The sequence below is a fragment of the Podarcis erhardii genome (assembly GCF_964252035.2).
Source record: "Podarcis erhardii genome assembly, chromosome: 9".
In the NCBI taxonomy this organism is placed as follows: domain Eukaryota; kingdom Metazoa; phylum Chordata; class Lepidosauria; order Squamata; family Lacertidae; genus Podarcis; species Podarcis erhardii.
Window position 1 is genome coordinate 55163679 of NC_138512.1, and position 26298 is coordinate 55189976.

Genomic DNA, 26298 nt, shown 5'->3' on the forward strand with positions numbered 1-26298 from the left:
CAGCATCATGTTCAAAGAGGCATGAAAGGTGAGAGCAGGAGGGGCTGTAAGATATAAAACAACAGAGAAAGCAAGAGTGGTTCCACCCTGTTGGTGGTCTTCCAGATACTGGACCTAATTGGATGTTAACTAATTAAAGCTATCTTGTTCTGTCATTTTGACAATGTGTGCAGTGAAACACGTTGGTGAAGAGGATGCTTGTTTTCCTGAGCAATAGAAACAACAGTGCTGACAATTCAAATACAACTCTGTGTGGGAGAAAAGCCACAATGTTAATTTTGTATACACTTCTCTTGGAGCTCTATAGAAGAGTGGTTTTACATTGTATTTAAATATGTGAAGGGCAAAATGGGATTGAAAATAATAATATTCTAAGGACATTTAATTTGATGTTTGGACTCTGATCCTAAACACAGCAGGTGGTTTTTAACTGGGGCCACATTGACACCATTCATTTAAAACACTATGATGTCACTTTAAACGGTCATAGCTTCTCACCAAGAATTCTGGGAGCTGTAGTTTGTCCACGGTGCTGAGGGCCCCTCCAAGAGATACAATTCAGCATTGCAGGGGGTTGGACTAGATGACCCTTTGGTCCCTTCCAACTCAAGATTCTATGATTCTATGAATTCCTAGAGTTCCCTGTGAAAAGGGATTGAATGTTAAAACACTATGGAGAATGTTTCACATTATTCCACAATCTTGCACAACAGAATCATGGAACTGTAGAGCTGGAAGGGACCACGAGGGTCATTTAGTCCCACCCCCTGCAATGCAGCATTCTCAACCAAAGCATCCGTAACAGATGGCTACCCATCCTCTGCTTAAAAACCTCCAAGGAAGGAGAGTCCACCACCTTCTGAGGGAGACCATTCCACTGTCAAATGGCTCTTACAGTCAGAAAGTTCTTCCTGGTGCTTAAGTTCCTCCTGTTAGGAAATGTGTTATGTACTGAAGTTCTCACCCTGGGCCAGCAGGGGGATACTGTAGATAGTTATGCAAATAAGGGATCGAAAGTGACGTCAAGTGATTGGATAGTTTTAGAAAATTGTCACAGTTACGTTGTACTGGAGCTCTATATAAGCAGGCTGACTGAACCCTTCAGTTCAGTTCTGTCCTGGCCTGTGAATAAACAAGAGCTGTTGAAGAATCGCTGTGTCGTCTGATATGTTCACCCACAACTTAACAAAATGTATGCTAAAAATCCTGGAAGGTTATGCAGCCAGAATCTGACATTTTACTCGCCTAACGTTTCCCTGTTTCCCACAGGAGCGTTCGCTCCAGGATGAGCAGGAAACATTTACAGAAGCCCCAAAACTAACATGTCGATTTGATCGCAGCGCCTTTGACAAACCGGTGTGGTTTAACATGAGGCTATGAGACCAAGCCTAGAGCGAACTTAACTTCAGAAATAGGAAAGAACAGATGAGAAAAGTGCAGTGCGCAACCCTGTGTTGAGGACCATAAATCCTGTTTTAAATCCTGCTGTAATTTTGGCTTTCCGTCCTCTCCCCCCCACCCAACCTGTATTATTTCACAACTGATTACTTCTGACTGCTCAACACCCAGTTCCCTCGGAAAGTGCTAATTAAGAGACTGAAGAGGCTCATCTAATATTTATACTGGTGGTGTTGCACTAGATCATTTTGCAGTGCATGAACAGCGTCATGAAGAAGGAATTAGAAGCAGTATAGCTCTGAGCCCCAGATAATCCTTCGCTGATTAGTGAGATTCTCATTGCCACCTATTCTGAATGCACTCCTCTCAGGATGTTGATAAAGCCTTTCGGTATCGCAAGATGGACTACCAAGCACAGCGCTAGCTTTCCTACCCAATCAAAGCGAAGCCCCCAGTTCACCTGGTTAAGCTATCCTAATCCTAAATCGGCTTTTAGATTGTCGCTTAACAACTCTGAGGTACTCCAGAAGGATCCAGCGCAAATCCGGCAGTAAATGAGGCCTAGTCTGAGTGAAAACGAACAAACAAAAAGCTTTGAGGAAGGGGGGCAATATTTTTCACCCCCTAAGACTTACAGGGGGGAAATCTATTCAATGAGAATTAAGGTGTCACAAATTAGATGGTTCTATGAAGTCAACCTTCCTGTAAAGACTTTGAATTTTCCAGCCTACGAAAGATTATATACAATTGTATCTTAAACCCCATATGATGACAAATAGGGGATTTTCCAAGTGGTGTTGTGGGTTTTTTTTACACTTTGGAGGTTATTTTTGCACAGGGAAATGACAAAGAATAGAGCACCACAGAATTTTAAAGTGTAATTATTCTGTGTGTATTTGTTAACAATGACAAATGTCTGGGCAGCCTGTCCAATTATCGATTAGATCTGTATTTCAGACCTTCCAATTAACCTTTATGTTAAGGTATCATTTTGTGGTAAAGAGAAGGCTGTGCCTTGTAGCGAAAAATTGTACCCTATAATGTATATTCTTGAGTAATGGTATATATGGTGCGCCGCAAATCTCAGCGCCCTTTATTGACTATTTTAACAAGAACATGTTTGAACACTCCTGCCGGACGCTTCTCCCATTCGTAATTAAAGAGGGGGAAAGAAAGCCAAGTTAAGCACAATGGCAGAGAGGCTTCATGCAGACATGCACTGGCGTTGTCAAGGTTGCTTGGAAACCCCTAGACTTCAAGAGATTATTGTATGGATGAATAGAAATGCTGGGAGTCATTTCAAGTGCTCTGAGTTGGGCTTACTGCTCGTTTGACTTCTCCATTTAAAGAGCAATGCTTGAAAGAAGCAGCCGCAACTTCCCTGCCCACAGCAAGCTTTCAAATCTCATGCATTATTGGATAAAATCAATATATCCTGTTCGGTGGTTGGAAGCTTCTGTTCCAAAGGAATGGCATGCTTTGGAGCCCGCTGACTGAATCTGGATGCAAAAGAAGTGCCTGATTTGCTGGTGCTGCAGAGAGAGAGAGAGAGAGAGAGAGAGAGAGAGAGAGAGAGAGAGAGGAGGGTGTCAGTGCCACCCTTGCTTCTGTTCTCCTTAGGAGCCAGCTGGGCTTTGGATGAGCCAGTGGCTCCAGAGCTCAGCTCTACCCCAGGCTAGAGTTAGAATTGCTCTAAGAAACAACTAGCCAACTAGTCTACCAAAACAACAACAACCCAACATGTGCCAAAAAAAATTAAAATGGTGAAGTTGACAAGTTGACAGTAACGACTGAATACCTTGAACTGAAGCCTCTTTGCTCTAAAGAGGAAGTCTGTTTTGCTCAAAGAAAACATCAAAGAATTCAGCATTCTTTTCTTGCTCTTTTTCTTTTCTTCTTTTTAAATATATACACTGTTTTGGAAAAGGGGGTAAGGAAACAAAAATGCCAACTGCATAAGGGGCAACGACACCAGCCAGCAACTCACACTTACAGTAGATACAATGAGCTGTAGCCAATGGTCCTCCTACTTAGAGTAGACCTATTGAAATCAATAGACAACTAACTTAGGCCTGTTAATGTCAGTGGGTCTACTCTGCATAAGACTTAGTTGGAGGCAATCCACTGAGTACCAACCAAAGATCACTGATTCTGGAGCTCCCCCCCCCCCGACGATGGTCCTTGAGATCTAAGATATCAAGGTCTATTATTCTTCATAAATAAATTGAGTATAATAAACCCAATACACAAACCCCATCCTGTGGTGGTTTGTCTTTTCTTGTGGGAAGTTTTAGCAGTTCAAGGATTAGCTAGCTTTCCCCTTCCATGAAGGGTCTGATGTAAACCCTTGTACCAAGAGCTTAAAGTCTTAAGACTGTTAGAAATTTCCATCAGTCAGCCGGTATGTTCGTGAATAAAAAGTTAGTTGCTGATCTGACCCCACTCATTGCTCTCTGGAAAGAAGCCATCTAACTACAGACATTCAGCTGCGCCAAGTGAGGGAGAAGGGGGGGGGGCAGTTATTAATAGAAAATTAATGGGGCTGTTTGCATTGACATTTGAAGTCACATATATACCTAGGATGCAAAACCACCCATATCTATAGATCAATTTGTTTGAACATCAGAGTCTGGATTTGCAACTTCAAATTAAGACCCCTATGATGGGCCGGGGGGGGGGGGAGAAGAGGAAAGAAACATTGCACCCTCTTTTGTAATTCAAGAACATTGTGAATAAAAAATATTTTAACAAATTATTTTGTAAATCTATGCTGAGCACAGTGTGAACTGTAGAATTTTATTGTATATAGAAAATTTCAGGCTGTTAAAACTGTGTGCATCTCAAACAATGATCCTACTCATCCAAAACACTAGCCCTTTGCAGGGTCCCCCCCCCCAAGTGGAACAGTTCCTCATATGTGTAGAGTGCCCTTCACATGCTGTCTGAATGTTCAGATGGTGTTCTTTCAGCCTGGGTGAGTGGGTGTCTCCTCAACCATCCTAATACAACCATGTTCTATCTATCTCATGACAAGCCAGTGTCTTGAGTAGGGAGGGACAAATCTGTCAAATTTGGTTTGTTTCTGTTTCTCACATTTCCAGTCATCAGTTCTGCACATTCCCAGACCAGTTTGTGATATATATATTTGTCATGAAAATTAAAATTTCAGTGTGAATTTCTTCGAATGCACACATTTTTTTATACAATTTTGCCTAATATGAATCCCCCCCCAAAGCAAGTTCTCCTAATTTCTCCTGCTGCCAGTGTGGCTATTTCTGTGGCTCTGACCCAACCAGTTGACATGGCCCAAACCTGGGACACCATATTCCTGGTATTCAAAATCCTGCACGAGTCATGCAACATGTGTGGCATTGTGGATCTGAAAAAGTGCTTTTGGGGGGCATGGAACAAAACACGCTTTTTTCAGGGTGAGATCTCGGCCAAAAATTGTGCTAGAGCAACATGTCCAAAATGGCAGCTGTGCTCTTGAGGGGAAAACCAAGATGTCCTAGTCCCCCCCCCCCCCGGGGCAGTTGACAGGTATGAGATGAGCCATTTCAGCTTAGCCCTAGAATTTTTATCCCTCTTTAAGAAGAGTTCTCTTTTCCTTTTTTACTTAGTAAGGAAATGAATGAATGGATACATGCACACATGTGTATATGGCACCTTGAAAAATTAAAAGGCCAACAGCTTCCCCAAAGTATGGGGTGGGGCCAAGAAGACTGAACAGGGATGGCTCTACCATTAAGGCTAGGTGTAGAGAAGCTTTGGTCCTCCAGATGTTGTGGAACTACAACTACCATCAGCCCCAGTAAGCATGACCAATGGCCAGGGATGATGGGAGATAGAGCCCAGTAACATCTGGAGGGCCAAAGCTTCTGCACACTTCCATTAGGCAAAGTGAGGCAGCTGCCTTGGGTAGGACATTCTGGGGAATTGTGGCAGGACAGTGATGCCAACCACCTGGCTGTTTCTCATGAGTTCCCCAGGCACTTCACTCTGAGCTGGGTTTGCCTGCACCCTTGAAAATTGCCTGGTGCCCACAGATATAATAGAGGACACTATCTCCTAGCCACCATTGAAATAAGATTCAAATGACACCTGACATCTGGGCATGGGATGGGCAGCAAAATCTTGCCTCAAGTGGCATGATGTCTCAGGGAAGTCCTGAAACTTAACCATGTCCCATGTGCTGGTATCCACACTTGTCCTTTCCTGTGAGAACCCAGGAGAAAACTAGACTTGCACTGTGGGTCAAATATTCACTCTGAACTTGGTTTATGTCAGTCTTCATCCTAGGTGGTGATGAAGTCTACCAAAAGGATGGACCTATTCCCTACAGCGGATTAATACATAAATAAAATCTTGCCAAATGGCATTTCATGAAGAACCATGAATCCTAAGAAAGATTGGCCCATAAAAGAGAAAACATTGCCCCATACCTTTTTCTAAATGGTATTTAGACATTGGTACTGACATCTGTTTACATGATCACATGATTGGAGCGACAAAAAGGGGTCAGGTCAAGGGTGCACCTCGTCCCACCACGTTTGTAGTTGAAACAAACAAGCTAATAAAAGTTAGGTTAGTTAATTTTTATAGCTCTATTAGTGAAATGCAGAGTTTATCATCGTGGAGGAAGGCAAAATCACGGTAGATTTTAAAAAACAAACAGCATGCTCCGGACTGCACAAACACCAGCAAAGTGTAGGTCAGTGGCTAATCAAAGCTGACAGGGACAACAATGGGCTGGGGAGTGACCAAAGGGCAGAGTTCAAGATATGGGAAGAAAACCAAGAGAAGTAAATCAGCTTAAGTCCAAAATGCTTCAGATCAATTGCGTTGGGAGCCTTGGTGAAAGAGCTAAACTAGGTGTGACATTAATTGCATGATTGCAGTGAGCATGGGCTGCGTTACCAACTATTCTGAAGCTACTATTCACTCGGGGGGGGGGAGTGGGGAACTTCCATTGGCACTCATAGGATTTCCCTTCCTAGAACAATTTCCTAGGTGGAGATTTTCTTTGGGACCATGGTGTGTGTGTGTGTGTGCACACGCATAAAAGAGTTAAATCCGGCCCTCAATCTTGATTCCCCGCAGCTGCTATTTAGAATTTTGAAAATTATCACAGAATTGGTGTAAATGTGTAGTCTAACCCACACAACAAAAGACACTCATCAGCAGGAGCCCTTCTCCATGTGCCTCCTCTAAGGGAGGGTTTTCTAGTGGTAGCTCCCCAGTACAGTGGTACCTTGGGTTACATATGCTTCAGGTTACAGACTCCCCTAACCCAGGAATAGTACCTCGGGTTAAGAACTTTGCTTCAGGATGAGAACAGAAATTGTGCTCCAGCGGCGCGGTGGCAGCGGGAAGCCCCATTAGCTAAAGTGGTGTCTCAGGTTAAGAACAGTTTCAGGTTAAGAACGGACCTCCGGAATAAATTAAGTTCATAACCCAAAGTACCACTGTAGTGGAATGCTTTTCCCAGGGAAACGTGACTGATACCATCACTGTCAGCTTTCCAGCACCAGGCTAAGACCTTTCTGTTCGTCCAGGCTTAGGGTTCTTAAACTGGATCTGATGGCAGCTTTGTTCGTGGTGCTCTTTAGTGTAAGGTTACCAGATTTTTTTCAGTGAATCCAGGGACACTTATTGTTTGCTATGTACATGTGAATGCTGAGAAAGCTGTAAATCCGGGGACTGTCTCCGGGAAGCGTGGACATCTGGTAAACTTACTTTAGTGGGGTGGGGAGAATTTATCCTTTTTATAGTTACATTGGATGAGTTCTGTAGAAATTACGTTTATTAGATCTTGTTTTCACTTGTACCTGGTTCTTAACTCATTTTTAAAATCTTGCTTGAATTCTATGGATTCCAAACAATAAATGTAATAGTTAATAAGATAAATAATATTATACACCCAGAGCAGGATAAAGCTATGTATCTATCTATATGCAATATTGAGATTCTTAATCAAGCATGGTGGCAGTAAAGTGTTACAGCCAAGAGAAGCTCAAAGACACTGAAAAGCCTCTGAAAAAATGGGCAGATGCCTAATATCCATCTATCTCAGTAGTGTCTACACTGATTGGCAGTTGCTCTCCAGGATTTCAGGCAGAGTCTTTTTCAGTACTACCTGATGATATTGGACATTAGACACGGGACCTTCTCCATGAAAATGTTTCCTATTGAGCTGCACTCCCTCCCTCAAAAACAAGACCTTTATTCTTCACATGCTCTGTTCATTAGCAGCAAAAGCTGAAGACGGCTCAGAACTAGTCCCATCCTTTGGCACTGATATCCTAAGGACACAGAGATGCCATGTCATTTCTTCATTCTCCTCCCATACCTGCCATGGATCCAAGTTACAAGTCCTGAGGGACACAGCTGCTGGGGAGAGATGAGGGAGAAGAATGTAGCTTCAGCCACCCTGCCCAACCATACTGGTGTATTTAGTGATAAAAGCAATATCACCAGGTGATGATCTGGCTGGCAACCATCGCAACGCTCATTTCACCCAACCATACTCTAGGGGTAGACTGATGTTCTCCCCAGGAATTATCTACAGACATGACTTTAGAGATAGGTTTGCAGCAACAAGATATAAGCAGCAATTCTTCTTTGTTGGCAATGAGGGATTAAAAGGCAATCTGTGCACAATCTTGTAAAATTGAGGCAAAATCTAGGTCAGAGGTCTTGGGTTTAGTCATATGATGGGGCTTCTGAAATTCACTAGTTGCAAATTTGAGTCCTAAATCATTTGAGATGTAGAAAAGTAGGAAGATGCATTCATGATACTAGAAGTGCCAGGGAATGTGGAAGCATGAGAATGTGCTAGCAGATATGTCCATGCAGTGATCTCATGTTGGGAAAGGAGCAAAAGTTAGTGTGTCGTACATGGAACACGACACATTGCATTATTTGCACAGCGTAGAAGGTTGGACAGTGTTCTCAAAGCTACCAATATGTTTGACCAAACTGCTGGAGGCAATGGAAAACAGGAGTGCCTGGCGTGCTCTGGTCTATGGGGTCACGAAGAATCGGACATGACTAAACGACTAAACAGCAACAACAGCAGGCATATGAGTGGGATATCAGCTGCCAAGCCCTGCTCAGCTCAGATGCAAGCTTATTAGATAGCCTTAGGAAAGCCTCAATCCACCATACGTAAGATCAGGATGATAATAGTGGCTTACCTAACAAGTAGCTGTGGTGATGGTCACAAATGTAGATGGTTTGAAGAGTGGATTAGACAAATTCATGGAGGATATGACTATCAACGGCCTCTGGTAATAATACCTCCAAGATCAGATGAAGTTTTGCTTTGAATACTAGTCACTGGAGAACACAAGCAAGAGGTGGAGATTGTGCTCATGCCTTGGTTATGGACTTTCCAGGGGTATTCTGTTGGCCACTGTGGGAGACAGGATGTTGTACTAGAGATAGTTCTGTGATCTGATCCAGCAGAGCTCTCCCAATGTTCTTAAGATTATGTGCATGAAGTTCTTTGGGCAATTAGGAAAAGTTCCATACAAGCACCAGTTCTATGTATAGCAAGGATGGGGAATCTGTGGCTCTCCAGATGTTGATGAACTGCAGCTCCCATTATCTCTCCCCACTGCCAGAGCTGGCTGGGGCTGATGCAGGTGGTAGCCCAACAATATCTGGAGGGCTATGCTCCCCGCCCCCAACAATGTATAAGATTACGCTGTTGTTTTGTGTTTCATTGATTTAAATGGGAGGTTAAGTATGTCTCAAAGAAACCAATGAGATCTACAGTGGTACCTTGGGTTACATACGCTTCAGGTTACATACGCTTCAGGTTACACACTCTGCTAACCCAGAAATAGTGCTTCAGGTTAAGAACTTTGCTTCAGGATAAGAACAGAAATTGTGCTCTGGCGGAGCGGCGGCAGCAGGAGGCCCCATTAGCTAAAGTAGTGCTTCAGGTTAAGAACAGTTTCAGGTTAAGAACGGACCTCCGGAACGAATTAAGTACTTAACCCAAGGTACCACTGTACCTTTTTCCATTAATATTCACAGTAACACAGGTGCATGGAGACTTCATAGGACCTACTAATGAGTATCATGTGATGCTTTGTACTGGAAGAATGTTCTTGGGTTGTGCCTTACAAAAGATAGGAAGCCAATCCATTTCCCAGATCAGTTTGGAAGCTCTCCCAGCACTTGTTGATTATTCTTTTCTTTTTAAACAATGTGCTGTAGAACATTCTCAAATGTTATGGAATCTCCCCTTCTAACTAAAACTGAAGTGAAGTAACCCCTAATAAGACATGAAATTGCTGCCATCTCATCTATACTTTCCCCCGGCGGGGCTCATTCAGCGTGGATGCAACTCTTAAAATGCACTGAAAACACACATGTTAATCTCTAAAGATGCGAGTAGCTTTGCTGAAATCGATGTCCTGAATGTTTGTAAAGATTTGTGGATATAGAACTATTTGCAGGCCCAGGAAGTAAATGATAAACCACACAGAATCCAGTAGTTCATAATAAGTCACCCTGGCTGTGTTCCAAGAATTGTTGCCAGTAATAAGAGTTTGGGAGGCAGCCTCTATCTAAAAAAAGATTCCTTTTTACCATTAAGGCTTAGTCTGTGTGCTCATCCTTTGAACAGAGTGGGCTGTTTATTTATCTGTATGTGTGCATAATAGCCTGAGACAAGGTAAATCCCCCCCACTTTTCTTTCTTGTCTTTCAGGTATTTTTCCATCGTTTCTTTGTGCGTGTCTGTTTGATTTGAGCAGGCTCCTTTTTTCTTTCAAATAGAACTGGGGAGTAAACAAAGCACCTTTGCATTATGAAGAAAGGGGGGGGGGAGAGAGAGAGAGAGAGAAGAGGCAGCTGAACAATCGACCCAGCAAATAACACTAACTCCTTTTGGCACTTCTTCTTTCAAACCTGGAGAATTAAGAGTAAATGAATTCAGAGTAATTAAGAGTAAAACAAAATTTTAAAAACCCCATGCACCCCCCACCCTTTATCCCACCCTCCCAGTAAACCCCAGCCCCCCAAAAATGGCATGAACACACACCAGAAATATTTGATCTGGTCTTTGTTTGTGTGCTAGTCTTTCTGATCTACTGAGGGGCAAGAAAGTGGTACAGTGGTACCTCGGGTTAAGTACTTAATTCGTTCCAGAGGTCCTTTCTTAACCTGAAACTGTTCTTAACCTCAAGCACCACTTTAGCTAATGGGGCCTCCCATTAGCCGGAGTACGATTTCTGTTCTCTTTTTTAAAAAATAAATAAATAAATTTTTATTAAGATTTTAAGGATTACAGAAAAAAGGAAAGGTAAGAACAATACATATATAAAAAGAAAAAACATCATCAAAAACCAGAAAACAAAAAAAGAAAAAAGAAAAAAAACAAGTCAAACCTGTACATCACTTACTTACATTCACTTATTTCCTTGACCTCCTCACGCCTCCCATTTTTGTATTCTAATTCAATTTGTTATTTCAGGAAATCCTTCCAACCTTATTTTTATCTTAATAATTTGTCTTAATATACTATAATTTTACATTCTCTCTTTCATCAACTCATTTTAACTTAATCCTTTATGTCATTTCTACTAAAACCACATAATTTCCTTTTCCCAACATCTTCCTAACAATCCTTAATTTTGCAATATTTCTGTAAATAAACTTTAAATTTTTTCCAATCTTCTTCCACCGACTCTTCACCTTGGTCTCGGATTCTGCCAGTCATTTCCGCCAGTTCCATATAGTCCATCACTTTCATCTGCCATTCTTCCCGGGTGGGTAAATCTTGTGTCTTCCAATACTTCGCGATGAGTATTCTTGCTGCTGTTGTTGCATACATAAAGAAAGTTCTGTCCTTCTTTGGCACCAATTGGCCGACCATGCCCAGGAGAAAGGCTCACGATTTCTGTTCTCATCCTGAAGCAAAGTTCTTAACCTGAGGTACTATTTCTGGGTTAGCGGAGTCTGGAACCTGAAGCGTATGTAACCCGAGGTACCACTAATTGCTATCCTGCACAGAGTAAAGAGCAGGAAGGTATTCCATCCATACGTGCATTTATCACTGAATCCATTGTTGGAATAATAGGCTTATACCTGACTCAGTCAACACAGACTGGCAGCAGCTTCCCAGGGTTTCAGACAAGGAGTTACTCCCAGCCAGGGCTTGTTTGGGACTTTCTGCATGCAAAGCAGATGTTCTACCACTGAGCTGCAGCCCCTCTCCAGAGATCCTCTCTAGATTCACAAGCTGTTCCTGTTGATTCTCCCCAAGAGGAAAAGGCTATCACAAAGTGAAATGGGAAGCTCTTGCTGTTTTTCTCTAGATGGCAGCATCTACCTTATGGTCTGTCTTCTGAATGTGAAACAAAATTCACATGCAAGACATGAAATGCTTAGCATTCTGATTTGGTTCTGAATGTGTAGATCCCCATGGCTGGAGTACGGTATTTGCATGGCAGTGCTACTTACTCAGCAGTAAGTCCCCCTGAGTTCAACGGGGTTTGCTTACTCGCAGAGAAGCAAAGGGAGTGCAGCCTTCTCTTGCGTTTCTCAGTTTCTCTTGTTGATGGCAGTCTCTCTTCCCTCCCTATCTCTTTTCCGTGAAAATGACATGGTATCTCTATGGATGTGTTTGCCAAGATTAAGGAGCAGGTATTCAAATGGTGTTACTGAGTGCAATGGTGCATCCGCTATTAAGCAAATGGTTGCCATTTACTCCTCCGGAAAAAGAAAGGCAGAGCACTGTCCAAATTTGCAGTGGGAGAAGCACCTTCCAGCTGAAACATTGGCTAGCTCAGCCCTTGCTGATGAGAAATGCTTGCACTGGTGTAGTGCATCTGCTGCACTATATGAATTTCCCCTATAGAAACAGAATATTAGTGACACTGACTGGAATTTTACTCGTATTATAATAATTTGATGGCTAATAAAAGGCAACAGTTTCACTTACAATGCATTTTCCTGAATGAACTCTGCTCCCCTTGTAGTCCATACATCAACATACTAAACAGATATATACATTAAGAGAATATGATCCTCATGTGGAGTGTCCGACTAGTGGAACAATCTTCATGGGTTCTCAACCAAACTGAGCACACACCAAGATACTATAAGAAATTGGGACATTGGCCAATTTCCATAACTTCATAATCCTTCTCTTTCTCTGAACTGCTAGGACTCAGCTAGATTGGTAAAGAAAAAGTGAACTATATGTGTTGTATACATAGCTGTCAACTTATAGATTTGAAAATAAGGGATCAGCAGCCAAAATAAGGGATTTTCCGGGCACAAGTATGTTCAGCTTCTGAGCCCCTCTGAGCCAAAGGCAGAAAGCCCAGCCAGCAGCCAAATGAAGCCTCATCAATAAGGGTCAGCAGCGGGACATGGCGCTGGGATAAGGGACTGTCCCGCCAAATAAGGGACACTTGACAGCTATGGTTGTATATGCAGTATAATATTGTGCCACCAGATGGCACTGTTGGAGTCCTGTTCCTTCCTACTGGATTTCCCTGTTTAAATTACGACATGTTTAACAGAAATGCTTCTTTATGTGTCTAGATTTAGCCCTAGTCATTCAGAGTGGGAATATCAAAGAACTTCCAAAGTCAGAGAAGGATATCATGACTTAGAAACTCTAGATCGTCCAGAAAAATAATCTGATCCAGAATGCAACCATCCGAGCGAGACTTGTTGGAAGCTGGATGGTCATTGTGTTGGACACAATTATGGTACCAGCTGTGCTGGTAACCAATGCAGTTCTAAGCTCAACTTAAAGTGCTGTTTATAACCTTTAAAGCCTTAAATGATTTGTCTACATTATTTAAAGGACCATAAATGGGCATCCAGGAGAGGCAAAAAGTACATCCCTTTCAATAGTTTACTCTGCTCCCCCACCCTCAGCCTAAAAAATACATTCAGTTTCTCAGAGGCCTGTCTACACCTGTATCAATTTACCTGCACATTGAAATCAGTAAGGGAGGTCCTCCTTATTTGCCCACCACCAGGAGAAGTGAAATAGGCAGGCACAAGGCACAGGGGGTTCACTGTGCCAGCCCTACAGTTGTGGAATTCATTGCCAGCCAGGCTCCATCAAGCTGTCAGTCAAGATCTGAAGACCTTTTTTCCCCCTCCAGAAGAATGGCTTTATTGGTGGGTCTGTTTTCTACTGTTGGGCTTGACTATATTTTAGTAATCTTGGCTGATTGATTTTTTGGTTGTTGCCAGTTTCTGCTATTTTTCCTATGAGTATTGATGTTCAGTGTTTTGCTGAAATGTTTGTTATTTGTTTAACATTCCATTAATAGCAATTTTGCTTGTGAATTGCGGGGGGAATCAGTGCAGTTTTGAAAGGTTCAGTTCATCATCTTGATGCAAAATGGCATCCAGTACTATCCAAATGAAGGATAATGTGTGGATGTTGGTACCAAAACATAAACCAAAACCTCTCCTCAGTCTCAGGAACCATCACAACAAATTTGGTGACAATATATTCAGAGGTGTCAAAATGGCATCTGAGGATTTCCAAGCATAGACAAAAATCCACTTCTCAATCTCAGGAACTGTTGCACCAAATCAAGTGGCAATATTTTCAGTGGCATCCAAATTGGTGCAGCTTGGAATCATCATGCCAAATTGGGCAGTGACATCTTCGGAGGAATTCAAAGTGGTGCAGTTTGGAATGGTGCAGTCTGCCATCTTGATTCAAAATGGCACCCAACTATTTCCAGATGTGGACCAAAATGTGCTTCATGCTGTTGTGAAACCATCATGCCAAACTGAGAGACAATATACTGAGAGTCATCCAAATTGGCACTGTTTGGAACATTTCAGTCCGCCATCTTGATTCAAAATGGCTTCCAACATCTAAACATAGATGGGAAACTGTTCCACCACCTTGGGGACAAGTCATGCCAAATTAGGTGATGATGTTTCAAAGAGGCATCCAAACCAAATGAAAACAGACAGGCAGAAACCACTTTCCAAAATATATAGTAGGTTATATTGTATATTTGCCAACTTCTGAGATTTTTCTCAAAGATGAGGAATACAAATTTCTTGAATAAATATGTATATATTCCACACCTTTGAGAAAATTCTCACAAGTTTGCAATTCACATTTAGGTGTGCTGTCACTGCATGGACAGTGAGAGCGAGTGTGCCAGGTGGATGGAGAGAACATAATGCTCCCATTCTCAAGTTTCCTGTCAAGTAATGGCCAGATTGTTGTCGTTGTTACTTGGGTGGGGAGAGAGACAATATCATCCTATATGGCCCTATTTTAAAAAACAGAATGCCTAGTGATGATGCAGAATAGTGTAAATAGACAATTTCAAAGGAAGTCAGAGTGCTGTTCAAGGAATGGAAGCTGATAACCAAAATAACCAAACAAGGATCAGACAGCATTCAAATGAGTGAGGAAGAAAGAAGGGTCCCAGAACTCTGAGCCAGGAAATGGTTGTGAAGCACCAGCTCCACTGAGATAACATTTGAAGATATTAAGAAATACCTGTATAAAAGGGTTACGACTCCACTTTGCCATGCTGTTCATAAAGTGAGAAGAGCTGTGAGCCTTTCTCAAGCCAAGAGGAACAGAAGGGTCATGTTTAATATAATAATCAAGTAATCCATAGGCATTAGGACAAATAGCATACTCCAGATACACTTTCAAAGGGCAGAAGAGCTATCGTATTGAAATCAGATGCCGTGTACATCACACATAATTTCTTCCCGCACTCCACTTCTGTCCTGCTCTGCTTCTTTCTGGCTCTGGAAATACATCTGTTTCTCCTCCCTCAGTTGATATGATCCAGTTAAATCCAGGCTTTGGAGACACTTGCATGAAACATCCGCGATTCCTTGATTTTTCAGAACATAAATCTTGCGACGAGCCTCACTATGTAGGCCTCTGTTATGAGATCATTTTCCCTATGAAATGCTATTCCGCCCCCCTTTGCAGCTATATTGAGACCCATGCAAACATAGCACTGTCAAAACTGATCTCCATATAACACACCAAACAATTGTTTCCCCAGAACACTGATGAAGAGAGTGAAAAGGGTAAGAAAAGAAAAAAAGCTGCTAGCTAGGGCTCTTCAGCATTTTAACAGGCAGCTATGGCATAATTGGAGATCTCGAGAGAATGCAGACCCTGAACATATCAAGTCACAAAAGGCTTTGCTCAGACGGAGATTCTGAAAACAGGCAACCTGCTATCAACAAAGATGGCGTTCTGTGTGTCTACTGTATTCCCCTCTCACAGCTACAATTCTCAGAGCAGTTTAACATTCCTTTTTTCACAGAGAACTCTTGGAATTGTAGCTCTGGGAGGGGAATAGGTGTCTGCTAACAACTCTCAGTACCCTTTAACTACAACTCCCAGGATTCTTGGGGAGAAGTCATGACTGTTTAAAGTGGCATCATAGCTATCAGTCAAATCAAAAATTAAAAAAGGAATGGAAATGTTTTGAAGCTTATATGTTAAAATATTGTTCTAAGGAAGATATGCTAATATGCCTAGAATAAAAATGTAAAGTATATCTATGATTTGGAAAACAAAAGAGATAAAGGAAATACAAAGAATGATACATTTGGAGAATGCAAAGATAAAAGTGGAAATAGAGATTCAAAGAAGTTGAATTGTGGCGGAGGGAAGCTGCAGGTGGAGGGGGGAGTATTATATGATAAGTATGTAATATTTGCCTTCAGTATTTTTGGATTGTATTCAATCTATTTTTCTTTTTTTCCTGTACTACTTACTTAAACAAAATAAATAAAATTTAACATTAAAAAAAAAGTGGCACCATAGCATTTTAAATGTATGGTGCATACTTCCCAACATTTCTCCAATGAAAATAGGGGCGTCCTATTCCATCACCATCATCATCATCATCATCATCATCACCACCACCACCACCATCATCATTTTATTATTTATACCCTGCCCATCTGACTGAGTTGTCCTAGGCACTCTGGGCGGCTTCCAACATATATAAAAACAATAGGAAACCATTGAACATTAAATACTTCCCTATACCAGGCTGCCTTCAGATGTCTTCTAAAGGTTGTATAGTTACTTATCTCTTTGGTTCAGGGGGTCGCATAACTCCATACCCACAAACATTTTTCTGATGAAAACAGGGACACCCTAAGGAAAAGCAGGACATTCAGGGATCAAATCAGAAACCAGGACGGCTTCTGTCAACCTGGGACTGTCCCTGGAGGGTCTGCTTGGAGGGTCTGCAATAGTGTCACAGTGGCTCTACTTGAATACCTCCTACTGTGTTTAGGATCAGAGTCCCAACATTACATAGTTTTTAAATGACATGGCCTTTTCCTCCATGAATTTGTCTAATCCCCCTTTTAAAGCCACCCAAGCTGGTGACTGTCACTGTATGTTGTGGGAGCAAATTCCCCAGTTTAATGATGTGCTGTGTGAAAGAAGCAGTTGCTGGGAACCACAGAAGGGGAGGAGTGCTCTTGTGCCTCTGTCCTTTTTGAGGACTTTTCACAAGCCCTTATCTGGGTGGCCATTATGAGAACAGCAAGCTGGACTTGTCTTTATGTTCTTTAGCACTTTATTTTGTCTGTCCTGAATCTCCCAGCATGCACAGCTTACTACAGAGGTCGGCTGAAGCTGTTCTCAGTTTTATTCCCATTTATTGCAGACAGGCAGTGAGGTTGTCTGGATCCTCCATAATAACCGAGTGTTCAAGTTATGTATCATTTCCAGAAAAAATGGCTAGAGTGGAAGCAACCAGTAGCAAAATGGGTTTGTGTAGTATAAAGGAAGTGTGGGGGGTTTTTTGGAAGGGGGGAGAAGGGACAATAAATCACTCATACTGTTGCATCCCAGTAGTATCTGGTTTTGAAACAGTTGAATTAATTAGGTTAATTCCTTTCCAATATTTAGAAGTTAGGAAGGCAGACTGAGACAAACCTCATCCTAAGTCTTCCAGGCATTTCCCTTCTTAATCCATTCCACTGGCGGGAGGGATTCATCTTACTTCTTTCAAAGAAAAGAAAAGGAAAAGAAAAGAAAAGATGTGTCAAGTTGGTTTGATGCTCTCTGACAATATGGAAATAATATTCCCAGTTCAGTATGGACATAGTTACACTAAGGAATAAAGCTCTTTTCCCAGCAAATGCTGGGAATTTTAGTTCTGCGTATGATGGGCACTTGCTCAGTTTAAACAATCAAACAACGCGTCACCAACAAAGTTTTCATAAAATCTGCAGCTGGCAATTTATCTGCATGAATGCAATCAAATTATGCTGAATTATTATAGCTTGAGCAGAAATATTATTACCAAGGTCCGTCCCTGTTCCAAGCAGTTTTCCATTTGCCACACCATTTTCCTGTTCTTTGCCTTTGAATCAGAGCATATTTCAATCCACAGAAAACCCAATTGATGTATGTTCTGATTCCACAAAAAAAGGTTTTCCTATGGGAAAGCAGCAGGACAAATGGAAGTGTGGACTAGCACACCCTAGTCCTGAGAGTGGGATAAAGGAATCTCTAGCAGAGAACTATCAGTGCCTCACCAAACTATCCCTAGGATATTTTCAGTTAGAGTGGTATAAAACTAATATAGGTTGGTAGGGCAGATAAGTCCAAGCTTCTGATTTCTCTAACAGACTTTCCCCAAAGGACCAAACTCTGATGCCATTGGCAGTGAGGTGTCATCCCTCCCGATGTGAAAACGGGCTCTGTTACCTGCTATATACATTTCTACATATACATTCCTAAAACATGTACATGTACGCACACAAGCACACACCATGCACAGTTGTGTTTTTACAGTAGGATCTGGACTGCATTGCATAAATTGTGTTTGACATGAAGTGCAGTTACAAATATTTCAAAATTGCGTGTGGGGAAAGCTCAAGAAACCCATTCCCATTGTTATCTCTTCATATTTTATTATTTTCACAGCAGTACCAAAAGCTATGCAACTAAGACCAGATTAGCAATGGAAACTTTTTCTTAGAAACAATTCCCAAAAGATGCTTGCCCATAACTGGCCTGATAGGTATCTGAGCAAAATCAAATGTGAGTTGTCCAGCACAGCCAGGCTTCGTTTGGAGATGCATAGTTCCTAATGTTCCAAAGAACCAATAAACATTAAAGTTGTTGGTTTTCTTTTGCCTTCTATGCACATAGATGCTTCAAAAATCCTTATCTGCATTTCTCCTTGAATTTTGGATTTTTGAATTGCTTGCTCTTGTTTCTGAAATAGAACTGATGTGTTAAGTGAACCACCAAACAAGTCTTCTGTTTTTCCATAACAAGGTCCTTGGAAGATTTTTGCGTGGGTATATTCTGCAATATGGCATTGATGCAATAAAGGAGCAACAGAGGTGGATTTATAGTGGACCAACTAGATATCATTCTGCCTTATTGGTTGTTCTGCAATGCTTCCTCAGTGTTGTCCAATGTTTACCATCTGGAGATGCAAATTGGTAGTATAGCAGATCAAAAGCAGGAGAAAACAACAAGTGTGGAACATTGGTAGTTATAAAAAGTTGCAGGCTTTCAGCAGGAGGCTACAGGACATGGACTGACTGGAAATGAAGCTGTATGTCCACCTTGAAACATTTGCAGGTGTGGATGTCAGGGACTGGATGGATGCAGAGGAACGGTGGGAAGAACCAGCTGGGGAACCCCCAAGGGAAGAAAACTCAGACCCCAGGGATTGGTGGAGGGATGATGATGAGTGATCAGAGAGAGATCAGAAAGATAACAGGGCTTAAAGAGCAGGGAGAGTTTGTGGCGCAGAGAAGTCCAGAATAAGAATCAGTAGCTGCAGCAGAAGAGTGGGATGAGGGAGGCCAAGAGGCAGAGATTTCAGGCTGGGAAGTGTCTCCCCCTCCTGCTGCGATAAGCTCCCCTCCCTCCTAGTCTCCCAGAACCAGGAGAGGCATGAAAAGGGCGGAGGAGAAATTAGTCATGCGGGTGCAGTATCAGATTGCTTGGGAAAAACCCAGGAGTGGAAGGGACTTAGGCAGCTGTGGGATGGTGGGGACCTTAAGTCTCTGCAACTGCTTTGCAAGACATACCGAAGAAGAGTTGGTGTGCTCATTAGGTTTGACACTCCTGTGCAGATCCTGGGTTTTTCATTTATTTTTAATGAAGTGTTAACTCCACTTGCTTTGTGTGATTTACAGCTGGCTCACTCCTGACAGTGTGGATGCATAGAAAGTGGGGTCGGTTGTAACCAATCCAATACCATCAGAAGCAGAAATAATCATGAATGCACAACAAAAATGGCATCTGGATGGGGCATTTCTTATTAATTACTTGTTTTTCTCACCCCACAACAAGAATGTTACAAGCTTTTTCTGGGCCTTGCTTGGGGACACTGGATCAAAATAGTTGATCCAGTTTTCCTTTCTACCTGCTGAGCCTTGCCACTCATAGAATGCTGTTCTGGAGGGCCTCCAGTCTCTGAGACTAGCTGTGTGTGTGTAAACATCAGACCAATCCCAACTCCTTGGATCTCAGTCTATTTATTGAACCTCCCCTTCTTTTAAGGAGCTGAGAGCAGTATAACCAAGGTTATGAACTTGCATATAAAAATGAGAAAGGATTGGCACCATACCTGATGGGAATTTAGTAGTAACATTTCAAACTGGAAAGAGGCTCCTACACTTTTCCTGAAGGCTTCCTGCGTGGCAAGATATGTGAATATTGTATTGACCATAGCCTGACTTACGAATGGAGCTTTACAGCTACCCAACTGAAGTACTGTATTTAGGAAAGGGATAACAGCTGCACTCAATGGAGTTTTTATTGTCCTTTCAAGTAACTCAACCCAACAGCAGCAGCAGTAAGCAAAGTGTCGTGGCAGAGCAGAGAGCAGCACAGCCCGTTTCTTGAGGTCATACTGTAAGTGCACAGTTATTTACCTTTCTGACTGCATTGTGCTCATCATACCTGTAGATGGTGGGAACTACTCAAAGACTGCTCCCCATTTCTGTTTATAGGCATAATTCCTAAAAAATATAAATTGCCTTGTCTTCCAGAAAAAAGGCACAACATAATTTATCAGTGGACTTGATTTCAGTCTGCTCTCTGTCCTAAAGAGTCATTTAATGTAAGTAAGGAACATGCCAAATGCACACACAATTTAGGAAAGACTTTAAGTCTATGAAAACCATTTGGAGTCACTATAGAATTGATAAATGGAGGAACTCTTACCCACAATCAGTACAATAATCCGAAAAAGCAACATTATTAAGCCTTTTTGGCAAACAAATCACCTTTAAAGGGATTTTGGAAAGACTTGGCTATCCATATATATAGAAAGAAAAGCTAAGAACCATACTGGAAGGATTGCATTAGTGAGCCACAGTGCTAACTCTTGGAAATGAATTTTGACAAGTACTCTTGCTCAGTGCTTTTAAAACTTCTACTCTGATTGTGGCTACTCCTCTGTGTTCATTCAGTTAAGCAGAATGTTACAGAGAGTCTTCACAGAAGCAAGGAGTCACAGAAGCTTCAGCTGGGTCATAGGTGATGTATTTACAAGGAGTGGGATTTATAAGGCAGCAATCATGAGCAATAAGCACTGAGATTTAATGGGAGGAAGACTATAAGACAGGAATGGACTGGCTAGTGAGCAGCCAGGAGAAAAAGGAATTTCTTTGGAATGATACTGGGAATTTGTACAAGGAAGTGCAATGACAGCAGTTCCAGGTCTGAGGAACCTCTGTTAGGCCTTGGTGGACTTACCAGGCAGAACCATTCCAAATTTTGTCACTTTATTTCTGCAATTTTCTGGGTTAAGGGGGCTGCGTCAGATTTTTTCTGGAATCAAATAACATGGAAATGAGTCCTAAGCATGCACTATATTTCATACGTTTTCCAGAAGTGGCTTTTATATCATATGAAAGTTCAGATATAATGTGGAAATCAACAGGGACATACTGAGAAAATGTAATAACCTGTCATATGAATGCAGCTATTACCCGTTTCATGAAAGGAGGCAAATATAGAGGTTATCCCTGAAAGATCACTGTGTATAGGCCTATTTTGCTTTTAAACACAGACTATAAGGGGGGAAAGGTGTGAAATGAATAAGCTAAGTACTTTGAAAGCATTGTATGCTAAGTTTACATAAGCCAAGGTGTGGCCTGCTTACTTGACACACTGAAAAGGACTGTCCAGCTTTTCCACTGTGAACAAACCTGCAGATATCAATTGTGTGGACTGTGGATCTAAGGATAAGAAAAGATAAAAGTTTTGTTTTCCTGTGGCAATCAATATTGCTCTTTCATACACTTAATCTTTAGCTATTTTAAATCTTTTGTTTAGAAGGCAGATTTAGCCCATTGCCATTTATAAACATGCTATTTTCAAACAAGCCACCTTAACTATAGCAGAAGCAGTTTCTTGATGCAAATCCACCAACAAAGAACTATCAGCATCTAGTCCAACATTATCAATGCCAGAAACGTGACAGTGGCTGCATTCAGATAGTGTTTTATTCAACTTCCCAGTGTTTTCTTACCTGATAATGTCCCTTTGCAAGGCACTGTGGGAATGTTCAGGGAGGCAGGAGAGGATATATTGTTTAATGATATCCTTCCTAACTTGCGTTAGCTAGTTCTATATCTAAGCAGAGTTTAAACATTCCCCTTTAAACGCACAGCGGTTTGCTTGTTGCAGGCTAGTTTTAGCCTCTAAATATAGGATTCCTGGTAAGATCCCCTCTTGTCCCTCTTAAAAAGAATAAACACGACGATTTTATTAAAGTCAACATAAAAGTAGTTTACTCACATTCATTCAGCTCACAGTTGGATCCCTGAAGGCAGACTTATGTTACAAAAGAATATACACATGTGGAACTATCCCATAAGAGAGTTAGTTCCTAAGTGACTGCGAACAAGCAGTCACTTCTCCTCACACATAGAAATACAGAATGGAGAAGAGTAGAAAGAGGGAGCGGTGTGTTCCCTGCCTTGCTCTTGTTCCCAGGCAGAGAGAGGGCCAGATTAGACCATGCCCGCCTCTAGTCACATGCAGAGGAAGTTTGTCCCAGCTCAGGAGGAAACAGGAAGTTTTCTCCTGGTGGGTACAAAGCATCCCCTAGCATGTTCACTCTAGGAATGTTGTACTTGACTGCTATGTGTTCCACATCCCACAGGCACATTCAAACTGTGCCTCCAAAGGAAGAAAGAAAAGAATCAGGAACATAGTTAGTATTGAAAGTGCACCCTGCAGAAGATGTGTTTGTGTGTGCTCTCAGGTTGCAGCCGGGTGACTGGATCCTGCTCCCACACCTGCAGTACATGAACCAAAACACAGCTGCCCATCAAAATTGGCCAAATTTTGTGACATAGCGTTGCATCCCAAAAATGTGTACAGAAATGCATATAGTGTATTGGGGGAAGCATGCATAAAAATGCATATAAGAAGCTCACTTGTCAGTGTAGTTCTGGGACTAACCCTCTGGCCAGATCCAGTTCCAGACCCTGGTCTACACTGACCACCAGCTGCTCTCCCCAGTTTATTTGACTAGTTGTAAAGGCTTGCATTATTATTTTTTCCATAAGATTTTATTAACACTTTTTCATAATACAATATGATAAAAGAAACTCATCTTAAAAAAAAGAAAGAAAACATAGAATCTTCTCTCAAAGGTAGCTCCTAACCCATGTCACTTGCAGATAGTGGACACTCACAGTTCTCACCTGGGAGCTTTCCTTTCTTCTAGTCTCTCACCCTGGGAGATTTTCCCTTCCCTGCCTCTCACTCAGGTCCTTTCACCAACCATCCACCACCTTCATGTGTGTAATCCTTGGAACCCAATAATGGCCCAGAGGCCTGCATTAAGAAGACTGTCCAGCATATTCCAGTCCCCAACCAACTCAAGCAGTAGCATGGAAAAGATGTGGCTTGGATGCTCCAGGGAGAAAACATCGGTTTGCACTTCCTCTTTTCTATAGGTAAATTACAGCACAGTCCTGTGCATGTCTGCTCAGGTAAATTTTACAGGATTAGTCACATTACTGTCAGCTATTGAAATGCTATGCCAAATCAATCAGGGTTAAATTAAGAAGCAACATTTGCTAGATCTATTTCAGTGACATGTATATTGGCAGTAGGAATTCAACCATCATCTCTAAAACAGTATTAAGTTTTATAGTTTATAGTTCATGTTCAGATGCAGTTTCATTGTGGTGCATGTTTGGACTGCAGCGCTTTGTTTTCCAGAGCAAATGATAAAATAAGATTAGACTACAAGCGGAGAACTTTTTACTGGCCTTGTGCTCAAGAACGTCATGTCTGATTTTGGAATGACAAAAAAAAAGCTAAGCTATTTATTCAAGAGAGTGAATGGGAGAACTGGTGAATGTGAATGTCACAAGCGCTTGTGGTTAGAATTTCAAAGTAACATTCCAGTTTCCTGTATGCTTTCTTGCAGGAAACTGATTAATTTAGAAGCTTGACTTGTGGGCTGTTTTTTTTTTTAAAAAAAATCTGCCACACCCCATGCTTTGCTGTCACTTGCTAAAAAGTGGCCTTTCTTCTGGCTGTAGAAATGACTCCTTTCTGATTCCTAGATTTCAGAATCTAGACAGTAAACTGGTCACACAGGATAGTGTGATGAGATTCATAGAGCTTTTATTTCTAATACCAAATCTATCTGGTCTGGTACACTATCAGTTTACGAGAGCACTGTTCTTTCCCCCATGAACCTCATGGAAACCCACCATGATACTGGGAGATGAAGGTATAATTCAGAGAAACAAGACCAGGAAGGGTCTTTGCTTCATCTCTTAGCTGCTTGCTTATAATCCCCAATGATGCAAGATATACACTTAATAAGCGCACTAAGCTGTGATCTTTGTAGGGATCAATGGACATAACTGCAGATTCAAGGAAACATTTAGATGAAACTGTGCGGAGAATTCATGACAATGTGCTTCTGGAGCAGATGCTAGGAAGACAAACTGGGATACTGAGGGGTCTGCCACTTCCTCCTGAAGTATTGTGCACAGTGGGATCTAGGCTGGTGAGGGAATGGGCAGGTGACCTCTTCACCATGTGCACATTTGATTTGAGATGACAATTTATTTATTTTTTGTCAAGGATTGAGCATATGGCCAAAACCAGGTAACCTGAATCCCTGACAATGTCTCTGTTATGCTGCAACATCCAGTCTTAATTTTGATTATACCTTCAAACACCTTTGGCATGCAAAGAATATTCTCCGCCACTGAGCTGTAGCCCCTCAACATTCTTCTGTGTCACATGGAGTGTACAGAGAGGCTTTGTCCCACCCCATGCCAGGGGCGGACTTGGGTAATCTTTGGTAGCATGGTGCCCTGAATGAGCCCAAAATTTGGCATCCCGAAATGGATCTTTTCAGTGATGGATCTTCTCAATTTTGCACGCCCTCGGCTCAGCACCCTGTGCATGAGAATCGCCCACACAGCCCTAAATCCAGCATTGCCCATTTACATGTTACACATGGGGAAAGAGCCCCATGTGTATGACATGCAGAGAGTTTGGTCGGTGAGAATGGAAATCTTGCCCTTGACCAGTTTCTGGTTTGCACGGGCTGTTGTGACGTGGGGTTTGTGATTTCAGCTCTCTTGACATAATATGCTGGAGACAGTTCTCTAGTAACACTTCTTTATTTAAGCAACAAGACTGAAACTTGAGGAGGGGAGAGCTACATTTATAGGGACAGGGAACTAGCTAGAAAGGATACATTTTGGAGGGAACAATATCAGGCAATCACAGTCCTGCCTTTTGGAGGCAACCAATAAGACAGAGGATCCAAATACAGCAGCTTAAATGAACCAATAGTAGCTGTACCCTCTGGAACCAAAAGGCAGTTACTTTACCCTAATGCAAATACAGACAATAATAATACAGATATAAAATCCTTTGACTCAATACACAACACCCCTCCCCCCCAGTGAGCACAGCAGACGTAATCTCTCAGGTACTGTGGGGTCCTACAACTTCTACTTGATCTCCTGACAACAGGTGTTGCCGGTTCTGGATTGGGTGTCACCTGTGGTAGGGGGGCTGCTATAGGGGTTTCGTCAGGAACAGATGGAGTCCCAGACATCTCAGGGTCCCCTACCTGTACCTCGTCATCCTGAGGACTAGCAGACCCTGGTTCATTTGCTGAAGCCCCTGGTGATTGCACCTCTGGGCCATTTTCACTCTGGTCTTGCAGCTCTGCGTCGTTAGCCAGGGATGAATTATCAGACTCCTCCCTGCTGAGCGCCCGGCGCCTCAGCTGATCTATATGTCTCTTCCAAACTTGCCCATTTTCCAAGGTCACATAATAGGACACAGGTCCACTAGCCCGGGTGACCACACCACCCACCCACCGCGAACCTCGTGAATAGTTCCTCACCCAGACCAGATCTTCAGGGGCGAAATACCTTGTTGTGTCAGTCTCAGCCTGGGGGTTTGCTCTTGAATTACGGTTTGGCATTTTATCCGGGTGGACATAATCCAGCACCGTTACCAATCTTCTACCCAAGAGCAGCTCAGCTGGCGACTTGCCCGTCGCAGTACATGGCGTCGCATGCTGCAAAAATAACATTCGCGCGATGCGAGCTGACCAGTTACCCTCCATTAAGCGCGCAATGGATTCTTTGGCTGTTCTTACCATGCGCTCCGCCTGCCCATTGGAAGATGGGTGAAATGGCGCGGATGTGACCCCTCTTATGAAGTTATCAGCCAAGAATGCCTTGAATTCTTGGGATACAAAAGCTGCCCCATTATCTGATACAATGGTCTCAGGTAACCCGTGGGTTGCAAACAGCTGCCTCAACACCTTGATTACGGCAGCTGATGCCATGCTAGGGACCATCGCCACTTCTAACCATTTGGAATATGCATCGACGATAACCAAAAAGACCTTCC

General features: G+C 42.3%; 1 protein-coding gene across 7 annotated transcripts in view; it reads right to left on the reverse strand.

Moving 5' to 3' along the window:
- LOC309350395 (uncharacterized protein) overlaps positions 1 to 26298 on the reverse strand; it is a 54612-nt gene that overhangs the window by 9746 nt on the left and 18568 nt on the right. For 2 of the 7 annotated variants that reach the window (XR_014160315.1, XR_014160317.1), the window contains exons 2-3: positions 17341 to 17409; positions 2722 to 2930 (exon numbers count right to left, since the gene is read on the reverse strand). Coding sequence is in view for 2 of the 7 variants with exons in the window: in XM_081877447.1 (XP_081733573.1) it covers positions 17341 to 17406; positions 21545 to 21620 (142 nt within the window). In the remaining 5 variants the exon portion in view is untranslated. Of the gene's footprint in view, positions 1 to 2721; positions 2931 to 16469; positions 16549 to 17340; positions 17410 to 21544; positions 21621 to 26298 lie in introns of those variants that run through there. The other 5 variants (XM_081877447.1, XM_081877446.1, XR_014160314.1 and 2 more) reach the window with 4 other exon arrangements.